Source organism: Trachurus trachurus, assembly GCF_905171665.1.
Source record: "Trachurus trachurus genome assembly, chromosome: 10".
In the NCBI taxonomy this organism is placed as follows: Eukaryota; Metazoa; Chordata; class Actinopteri; order Carangiformes; family Carangidae; genus Trachurus; species Trachurus trachurus.
Genome location: NC_139894.1, coordinates 14,632,154 through 14,642,568, shown reverse-complemented (window position 1 = coordinate 14,642,568; position 10,415 = coordinate 14,632,154). Strand labels below are relative to the sequence as shown.

Here is a 10,415-nt window from a genome sequence, read left to right as displayed (position 1 = left end):
TCATTTTTATCATTTGGGTTTCTTGCTGTTGGAGCTCTGGGTGTGAAACATCCTGAGGAGACGTCTCATCCGTCTCGTCTGTCTAAATAAATATTCAGCAGAGCACCTGCTTGTATACAGGAAGGTTTCTGCCCCCTGGAGAAATACAAACAGGAGTGTAAATTCACTTCTCTGCAGAGGTCGTCTTTCAAAGCAGTGGCATTATGCAGACAGTGGTAGTAGGAAGGGTCTTGTGTAGAAGAAAGGAATAAACAGCTGGAGGGAAACATATTCCTGACCCGACACTAATCCGTTTCTACATGAGTCGTTGGAGGATCACTGCGTTGCTTCAAGGCGACTTAAGTTAATGCACTTTCTAAATTTTTAGCCATGCAGCAACCAGCAGTGCAGCAGCTGACCACCTTTTCTTGTTTTTTTGTTTTGTTTTGTTTTGTTTTTTTATTGCTGCAGCACCTCCTGCACATAGATTTGGATATTTCTTTGTTTTAATTTGAAAATCCCCATTCTACTTTTTTTTTCTTCTTTTAAATCTTGCAGGTTGGGCGTTGTTTAGCTCAGTTTGTAGAGCAGGCGCCCCATGTGCAGAGGCTATAGTCTGGTCCCATATCAAATCCCAATTCAAGCAGCCCTTTACTGCATGTCATTCCCGTTCTCTCTGCCTCCCCATTTCCTGTCTCTCTCTACTACTACACTATCGATTACAATACAAAAGCCCAAAAATATACTTGCCTAAAAATCTTGCCTAGTCAAGTCAGTGCTGCTACACCCAGGCCCAGAGTAGCTGGAGTCAAAAGTTCATCTGGAAGCTGTGTCCCTGGGCTGCTGGGTCCTAAACACCGACTAATTCCCCATGATGCTGTGTAATGTGGGGAGCTGGTCGGTGGCTTACCTACAGTAAGTAGAGCTGTGGACTTTCTGGACATCATCTCCCAGGGTCTTGTCATCTCATTGTCTCACAGTGGGTCCATGTCAATCACAAACCTGCAGCAAATTTAGAAACGTTCATTATTTACCCTGGTCCAGTATCCCCCACCCTCTAAAGTAAATGTAAAGGAGGTTTGTGTGAGCTTCACAGCAGCCAAGTCAAACTGAAAAACACATATAACTTTTGTTTCTCAACCTCAAGAAACAGTATTTTGTCAAAATAAACATAACTCGCTCTTTTTTATGAAGCTTTCAACCTCATCTTTCAACCAAGACTGCGAGATGTAGTTGAAAGCTCTGGAAATGGCTAATAAGTGCACATTGAGTTACAATTTATTAGGCAAAATACCTACATTATACGGCCATCATGCTGATTGATGGTAACATTTAGTTCACTTCATTGATATTTTCATTAACTTGCCTAAAATAAAACCTGTAAAACAGCAGCAGGAATGACACAGTAATAATAATTAGCTTTCATGGTCGACAACAGCATGTCATTGAATTTAGTTTTATTCAAAGTCTATTTACAAACTCTTCATCACCACAGAAGAATCATTGAAAACATACAGTATGTCAAACTCAAATTGATCATTGTACCATGTACCACTAAAGACATGAAAAACACAATAAAGTCTTGAACATTCATATTCTGCACATGAAAACATTAAAGACGAGCACATGATGAAGAGAACAAAATCTTTTAAATGCTTCATTTGTTTCATAAAAGAAAAAACACCTTAAGAGAACAACAACAACTACAACAACAACAACAACAACGAGGAACAATAACTCGTACAGTTTAACAACGTAATAATTCAGCCGGCTGTGACGCACACAGGGAAACATTGTGTTGTTAACAGGAACAGTGGCACAAACAGAAGGAAACGGATCATGTTCATTCATACAGTATCTCAGCCTCTCGCTGTTCCAGTCCACTCTCTGACACTGAGGAGCTGCTGCTTGTCAAGCAATTCAATCTCCATTCAGAGTCCCTGAGAACCAGGAGTTTGAGTATTTGGAGTATTTTTCCATCACTTCTCAACATCCTTCATCCACCGTCAGCTCCTTCAGCTGCTCCTCAACGGCCTCCAGCTGCTCCTCCTCCTCCTCCTCCTGTTTCTCTGCTTCTTTGTTTGTCGTTTGCTCCTCTGATGCTTCTTCGCCTTGGAGCTTTTCCTCAGTCTTTGGCTCTTCACGTCCGTTCTCCAGGTTCTCCGAGCTTTCGAAACACCCAGAGTCCCTCGGCTCCTTGGCGTCTCCTCCAGATCTGTCTCCCTCCTCCTCCGCCTCCTCTGCCTCCGACTCCCCCTCGGCTACATGGTGCAAAGACAGTCATGTTTTAATACAGTGTCTCAATACAACTCAGCTAAAACTGCAATAACAGACTTGTTTGGCCACTTGGGGGCAGCAGTTGTGTACAAACTGTTATTCACAGATGAAAAAAATAATCATTCACAGATTCAGGTCATAATTTAAAGTTTATCACTATGAGTGACACATTTTGCATTTTCATTGTTATTGTTATATAGTTGTTTGATACAGTATCATGGCAAAAAGTTAGAGTCGGACAGTTCTGTAACTGGGTCTTCATTACTCTATTGGGGGTCTGTGGTCCAATCAAACAGGAAAAGGTGTTTCTCATTAATCATATAGGGTCTGGGGTTGTTTAGTTTAGGCTGTCCTAGTATTTCTGCCCCACAGCAGCTCACAGTAAATAAAACTCCTCTAAAAAATGAGTTGTCCTTTAAAATTTAGTAAATGCACTGATGGAGAATTTGGTGTTAATTTTTCTGGTTGTTGTTGATGAATATTTCTTCATAAATGATCTGCAGCATCAGACAATATTTCATAAGGTGATAAATTAGCAGATGGGTCATCATGTAGATTTATGACAAATAATACAGTTTCTTTCTTTTTTTTGCATAGTTGAGTCACATTTTCTGTTTTTATAAAAGTCACGCAGCTTTTTCAACAAAGATTAAGCAAATTACTTTCTCCTGACCTTGATATTGATCTCGACAGACACACTGTTTCCCTGCTGACCTGTATCCCTGCTGCTAATGGCAATGTGAACTGAGATCCATGAGCTTTACTGTACTCAACACAGAACTGTTGCTGCAGGTAAAGGTGTTAAATCATGTTTCATGATTTTTTTTTTCAGGGGAGAGACAAGGTGAGATATCAGGACAGTTGGATGTCTTACAGGCAACTGTGACCTGTGAGTGTGATGCTGTGTAACTGAGCCATAAAATCTTCCTAATTATGTCACTGAGGCAGATAAAAATGATGCCAGCATAAAAGAATCCCCAGAGACACCTTTTTATCCAAATACAAAGTGACTACATTTTGCACTTTGATGACTTTTATTGAGATATTTCCTTAAGATTTGATTGAAATGTAGAATTTTATTTTTGTCAGGCGGCAGAGAAGCATCAATATGAAAGATTATGGGTGTCAGAGCTTTACAGAGTGTGGACCTACAGTCTCTGAGCAGTTCGGTGGCGTTCAGGATCTTGGACCGCTGCTCTGGGTCAGTGATGTTCAGCTCGTTGAGGTGAGACTCCTTCAGTCCTGAAAAGTCCTCCAGGCTCTGGAAGCCGTGCATGGACAGCAAAGAACTCAGCTCCTGAAACAAGAAAACAGAAACAAAACACTGAGACTGAGACAGAAGGAACAAGACCACGCAGCAGGTTGTGTCATTTATTTGCTGCATTGAAACATGAATGATCATCAGACGTTTTTTACCGTCAGGCCCATGCTGTCCAGCACCTCCTCCAGGGTCTTGGGTTTGGATTTGTCTTTGTCTTGTTGGTTCTTGCTGTTGACGCGTCTCCTCCGGGTCGGGGGGCTCTCGTCAGGCAGGAGGTTGACGTAGATGAACTTAAAGGAGCCCACTTTGTTGTTGAGCTTCCCGGTCCAGGTGCCGACAGGGGGCTTCTCGATGATGTGGATGATGTCTCCTTTCTGTGACACATGAAAACCAGGTGGAGGACACAGGACACAGACTTTAAGAGAAACAGTCTTCTCAGATTAAAATAAAACAGTTTTAAACTATTTCCTTAATGAACCAATATCTCCAACTCATGCCCACAGCCTGAAAATACAGTAATTATCACATGCACTGAGGCATAAAGAAGGAACTCAGACATGAAATGTAAATTAGCAAATGGCTTAATGACTAAATTCAAATAGTTTAACACCCTTTAACAGAGTTTTCTAATTTCTTAATTTACTCTGCAGTGTCACTGCTGAAATCATCTTTTAGCAACGCAAAACATAATAATAGCCAATAATGTCAAAAACGTAATTATGTTGGCCATTTTTAAAGTAATAATGTCAATACGTTTGTTTGTTTTTTTAAAACTTTTGTTAGAATAACTTATTACATCATTGCCCTAGTTAAAAAACTGTTGATATTGTAATAGCCAGTTATTATATCACATTTTCAAAGGGTTTTTAAATACTAGGCCAATAACGTAATAAAAAAAGTTATTACATTATTGACTCAAGCATTTTATTACATTTTTGGCAAGTTATTACATTATTGGCCGTTATTACATGTTGGGTTGCTACACATTTTATTTGGCAGTAATAATAATCAGATTGATCCTCTTGTCTCACACAGTTCACACACAGCAGGTCTCCTGGACAACGGATGACGTGATCAAACAGAAGCCAAGCCCGATGTTTGTTCTCTGAGACTCACCTGGAGTTTCAGTGAATCCATGTCGTAGGGGCTGGGAGTGAAGTCAGTGTGGACAACTGCACGACCACAAAACGGTCCGTTGTACGGGACGGTCTCCTCCAGCCTCATGCTGTCTCTCTGACAGTATCCGCTGTCCAGGCTCTGTCTGTCGCTACCTGGGAGAGACGGAGAAGAAACAGAAACAGGTCAGATTCATCCTGTCATCGCTCCTAGCACAGCTGTTTGAAGTGTTTCTGTGATTATTATTATTTTTTGCCTCTCTGTCCTCATGCCATGAACACGCTGTGAATGTGGATGGACAGAGATGGGAGTCAGGCTCTGACACTTACTGCCTGAGAGCTGGCGGGACACGGGGCTGGGCATGGTGTCCTCCGACCCCGTGGAGCACACGGACGTCCTGTTTCCTGCACTCAGGTCTGGAGTCCAGTCAGCGGAGACAGGAGACATCTCCTCACCGCTCTCCCCCTGGAGAAACACATAGGTCAGAGGTGTTATCCACCACTTCACTCAATAGACCCTTAACACAACAGACAAGAGCAGCATTAAAGTCATACTCAATGGTCGAAGGCCAAAACGGAAGCAGAAAAAAACCTGACAAGTCTGAGGGAGCTGAGAAATAAAATTAGCTACTGAGGAAGAATTTGTTGGTAAAAGTAAGTAATTAAATCCTTAATAAAGTCTTGTTTTCACATGCTATTTCATAATTGATGTATTTTTGACTTGTCTGATTGACTCCACATAGGAAAGTTATGTTTGTACTTGTACTACACAACATGGAGCGCTGAAAATACTAAAATAAAAGTAGTAAAACTAACTGTACTTTAAGTATCTAACATAAAATGATCAATCCAGAAAAATAGCCTCTGTATTTGCTGTGCTATCATTTATCATTATAGATTGTTGATACATTAATGTGTAAGTAAGATATTACTGGTGCAGCTGGTCTTGGTGAAATAACTGGGAACCAGAGCGATAGATATACAGTAACAAAATAAATAAATAAATAAATAAATGTTATATCTATCGCTCTGCTGGGAGCTGAAGAGTAAATGTAGATGTTTTGTTTTGGACCATGCAGTACAAAAACTTGTCCACTAGATGGAGACACAATCAATCTTTTGGTAACAACACAACATCTGTCTATTTAGGAGAATAGGAGAACTGACTTTATCAGCAGTGTTTAACAGTTAAATCTGTATCATCACTCAGGTAATGTATATGTGCAGCTCGCTCATGTAAAGTGTCTTTACCCCCTCCTCAGCCAGAGCCTTCTGCACCATCTTGGATGTTTTGCGGGTCATGGTGCGCGAGATGACGTTGCGCCATTTCTTGCCCAGTTTGCTGCCACTTTTCACAGCTTCCTCTGGTGTCACACTCTCTGCCAGCTGAGATGAGAGTGGAAACAAAAAAAAAATCATTCATTTCAACAATTTGAAGACAGGTGTTAGGATATTAAAGGAGAGCAATCTTATTATAGGTGGGTAATGTAAAGTTTGTGAGGTTTTATTTTCTTCATAAAACTACAAAACAATGTCACTGACATAGAAAAACTCTCAAAACTGTGGCGTCGCTGTCAAGAATTTCCTTTCTCACAAACCAGAGCACCAGCCGACCCTGTGGTGTTGGTGGTGGAGGAGGGGGGGGGAGTGGGGGGTTGCATACAGACTACTGATACCCACAAGGTCACACACACTTGCACAACACACACACACACACACACACACAACTGCGCTGTATTGTGGGGCAGGTATTTGTTTCTCTGAGCGCACTACCTCACATAGCCTAACCGTCTGCAGCAGCAACAGCAGCAGCAACAGCAGCACAGTTTCATCACCGGGCTGTGGGCTCTGTAATCAAAACTAATGATGATTTGACTATTTTTACGAGGCAGTTGGTTCCAGCAAATGTTTTGTGTGACGCTTTGTTTCCTTCGACATTTCAATCGAGCTGTGTGTAATTTGCAAAGGAAAATAAAGCCGAGCTGCTGAGTGCTGTTAGATTTAGATTTAGATTTAGAGAAAACAGAGCATTAATTCAGGACGTTCATTTGTAATGGTTGCATTAGAATTTTTAAACACTGAGCATTATAATGTCTCCACTAAACAGCAGCAGACAGAGGGGAACTTTATGAGAGTAATATGCATTACTATGCTGCAGCAGTTATCTGGTCTAAAATCTAAAGTTTTTGTTCATCTGTAGTCTCTCAAAATTAAAGATCAAACTCAATTTTGGGAACATGCAGTAACCACACACACACCTGACACAGATGTTGGTTATCTGAGCTAATACAAAGAAATAAAAATGTCCACTGTTGCATTAAAGATGCTGAAACTCTCTGGGGGAGGACCCTCAGACTGCTGATGAAATGCTCGCTGCCTTTGCAACTGTCTGTCTGACGCGGAGGCTCTCTGCTTGACTAGCTCACACTAGAGGACATCCTGTCTGCACACTGCTGTCATCTGGGCTCCTCCGTGCAATACTTCTCAGTCCCTACTTCCCCTCCTCCTCTCTACTTCTTCACTAATCTATCTCACCAACTTCCACAACACAGTAAGCAGAATGTTTGAACAGGGAAGTTATTGAATTTCTGTGAATTCACTGATAATGTATGCACACACATGTGCAGCAGTGTGAGTTAAATTAGGAAGCGCGAACTGGGTACTTACTATAACTGAAAACAATTTGCGTTTGGCCTATATGTGCTTCAGCTGAGGTTGCATGAACTAGCATGACGAATGAGGAACAACCTGATAAAACATCTGAAGGAACTTAAAACACAAAGCGTTTAGAAGACATCTACTTCTGCTTCTCAAAAAAAAAAGGTGATGTATGTGCTGTAGCTGATGTTTTTGTGTATCTTTAGGAGTTTAAGAGAAACAGCAAGTCCAACTTACACTCTCCTCCAATACGAACTCCTTTTCTGACACAACCGGAGAGGTGGGTTTGTGCTTCATAAAATCCTTAAAGCTGCTGGACCTCTGCAGGGTGAGCTGGGAACACACAAGGAATCACATTCAAGGCACAAATCAGTCAGTTTCTTGGTGTGGGATTTTCTTTTTTTCAAAGCAGCACTGATAAAGCTATAAACCCATGGCTGTGTGCACACAACATGTTCTTATCTCTTGAACAGAGTGAATCTGCAAAAGGATTTCTTAGAAGGAGGAGCAACTGCCTGCGTCTCTCCACACATGCTTATCAAAGATAACGTTTCCAATGTGGGTCAGTTAAGTTGCTGCTTCTTCTGAAACATTTCGTCAACATAGATGAGTTCGGTTTAGCAGGAAACACGAAGGAAGTGCTGTGTGGTGACACGTGAGGGTCCGTGTTGTTAATCAGAGATGCATGAGCACAGGAAAATGAAAAAAGACTGAACAACAATTCCTTTTATCACATGTTCATGTCTTTGGTCTCTTACTCTTTTACCCTTTTACTTTTTCACTCTTTTACTCTTTCTTTGTGTATTGAATGACATGTTATTTATTTAATGTGTGTTATTGTGTCATTTCATGTGGTATTTTATGTGGTTTTAAGTGGTGAACCAAAGACAAATTTCCACATTGTGGACAATAAAGGAAAGATTAAGATTAAGAATTCGAAAAGTGAGATAGACGAAATAACCCCTGTGTCTGGTATAGTAGTATAAAGGGCGGCAAAAGATTGTTCTTCCTATTATTGATAAATCTTCACATTGTTTTGCTGATTACTTAATATATAATTGTTTGTTAAAAAATAGAAATGAGCCCAGGATGACCACTTTAACCAGACCAAAACCTGAAGGTATTCGATTTCCAAAAATCTGATACCTGTAGCTGATGTTGAACTGGGAGATTTGCCTGAAAACTAATGTAAACAACTGACTCATTGTGAAAATAACTGCTGATTGATTTTATGTCAAGTTTCAGCTCTTGTCTGGTTTGTCACAGTTTGTTACATGTCAAATTAAAACTTTTTGCATCATTTTCACATCTTTCTTGCAGCTCTAGTGGAAAGTCTGAGTATAATTTTCCACATAACTACATCCTGCACGATCTTATCTCAGCTCATCCTTCTCGATTCTGAACCACAGGAAACAGGCAAAGCTTCAGCAACTGCTGGCAGCCAATCATTGCAGACATCCAGTCAGAGCTGGTGCCTGATGGTCTATAGCTGCCCGAGTGTAACCTGCAGAATGAACCCACCGCTGCTGTCAAAAAAAAAAGAAACAAAAAAAGACCCCTTTATTATGAGGCTATTTGGTAACGAGTTTCGGTAAATGACCGTTTTTCACAACCTGTGCTTTCAGACAAATCAATCCTCTAGTCTATAACCACTGATTATGTCACGGAACAACGACTCCAGCCTTGATTATCGCAAGTGACAAGGAGATGAATTGCTGAGAACAAAGCCAAGGCGTGAATTAGACCACAGGAGCAGAGATGTGGATGGAAAATAAGGGCACTGGTGTCGAGCGTAGGAGGCTCGGTCTCATGGTGGCAGCTGGAGGACGCAGGCAGCAGAAGCCACAGAAGCCTGTTCTGACTCAAACTACATCTGCAGCAATGATTCACCGGGCAGAATAGAGGAACTGCACTAAAAACAGTGCAAAGAATAAGTTGAGGCTGTTAAAGGAGACGCACGAAAAAACCCTCTATTTTCGACAAACTTCTCACAGAGTTGTGTGTGTGTGCGTGTGTTGGTTTTGTTCAGCTTCACCGCAAAGGTTTGCACTAACTTGAGCTGACATCCTGTGTTGAAAAGATGTGCACACAAAGACAGATGTACATGGTGATGAAGTATAAATGTGAAGTCTATCAATACAGTGTGAAAAGCAACTTCCATAACCAACCGATCATATATTTTATGATTAATTACAAAAGCTAATTTCAGCACTTGAACTTTAACCTTTCCTTTCCTGAGCAAAGTGATAAAAACTCAGCTCACCTTCTTCTTCTGCACCTGCTCCTTCTCCTTTTCTGAGGCATTTGAAGGCCGTCGCCTCAACATCTTCCTCAGTGGTCCTCAAAATCTCAAACACAAACTTCTGGGAGAACAAACAACACCGGCTTTAATCACTGAGGGTTTCTGTCACTGTGCTCTCACGGCCAACGATAAAAAAAAAAAACCAGAGGAAGGCAGAGCTGCACCGTGCTGTAAACGAACGAACTGCAGAGGCTGAGAGGAAGTCACATGACCACACAGAAACTGAAAAGACAAACCCTGTTTTACTCGGGTTTACACACACAGGCTGGTGTGTTAGTTACACGTACTATGTTTCGATGGTTGTGTTCTGCAAACTGAACTCAAAACTAAACTGACACATGAAACACTTCATTAAAGTGTCATCACAGCTCAGTTTTGACATTTACTGTGGATAAAAAAAGTAGTTTTCTCTGTGAGCCCTGATTGACGCAGGTATTTCTGTACCTGTGATGAGATGACTCATATTTATCATGGTCAGTCACATAAAAACCATTAAAAGCGTCATGGTTGAGGAACAGCTGTTTTAAACCTTGTTATCTGCTGCTGCAGCGCCACAGCTGTGATGAAGAACAGCCACTGTTATTACAACATCTCCACTCCTACGGACGTCAGTGTTAAGCTTCAGCAGAACGGTGAAATGTCTCAATCGCGTTCTGTTTTAGTCAGAACTTACTCTCCATCTTCAGATCAGATCATACAATAAGCTTGTTTGTGTATCCATCTCTCTCTGAAGTGAGCGCGCTGCAGCTGAAGCATGGAAGTGAAAGACCTCTTTAGATGACTTATTTAGAAACTCAGTGACAGTTCAGCAGCAGCTGCAGCG

General features: G+C 41.2%; 1 protein-coding gene across 1 annotated transcript; it reads right to left on the bottom strand.

The window, feature by feature from the left end:
- Positions 1–1,448: 1,448 nt before the first annotated feature.
- Positions 1,449–9,720, bottom strand: sash3 (SAM and SH3 domain containing 3). Its single transcript, XM_083980096.1, has 8 exons — positions 9,554–9,720; positions 7,528–7,623; positions 5,884–6,018; positions 4,963–5,098; positions 4,634–4,788; positions 3,673–3,891; positions 3,409–3,553; positions 1,449–2,240 (listed from the first exon to the last, which is right to left on the bottom strand). Exons 1-8 carry the CDS (start codon positions 9,614–9,616, stop codon positions 1,966–1,968), a joined length of 1,224 nt encoding a protein of 407 aa, XP_083836222.1. The 5' UTR covers positions 9,617–9,720; the 3' UTR covers positions 1,449–1,965.
- Between the last annotated feature and the right edge of the window lie 695 nt (positions 9,721–10,415).

Bases quoted from the DNA above. Each gene is read 5' to 3' on its own strand.
- sash3 (XM_083980096.1), bottom strand. From the start codon at position 9,616: ATGTTGAGGCGACGGCCTTCAAATGCCTCAGAAAAGGAGAAGGAGCAG. The intron at 4,789-4,962 runs GTAAGTGTCAGA...CGTCTCTCCCAG, and splicing joins GTCCCGCCAGCTCTCAGGCA to GTAGCGACAGACAGAGCCTG. The intron at 2,241-3,408 runs GTAGGTCCACAC...TGCACCATGTAG, and splicing joins CACCGAACTGCTCAGAGACT to CCGAGGGGGAGTCGGAGGCA.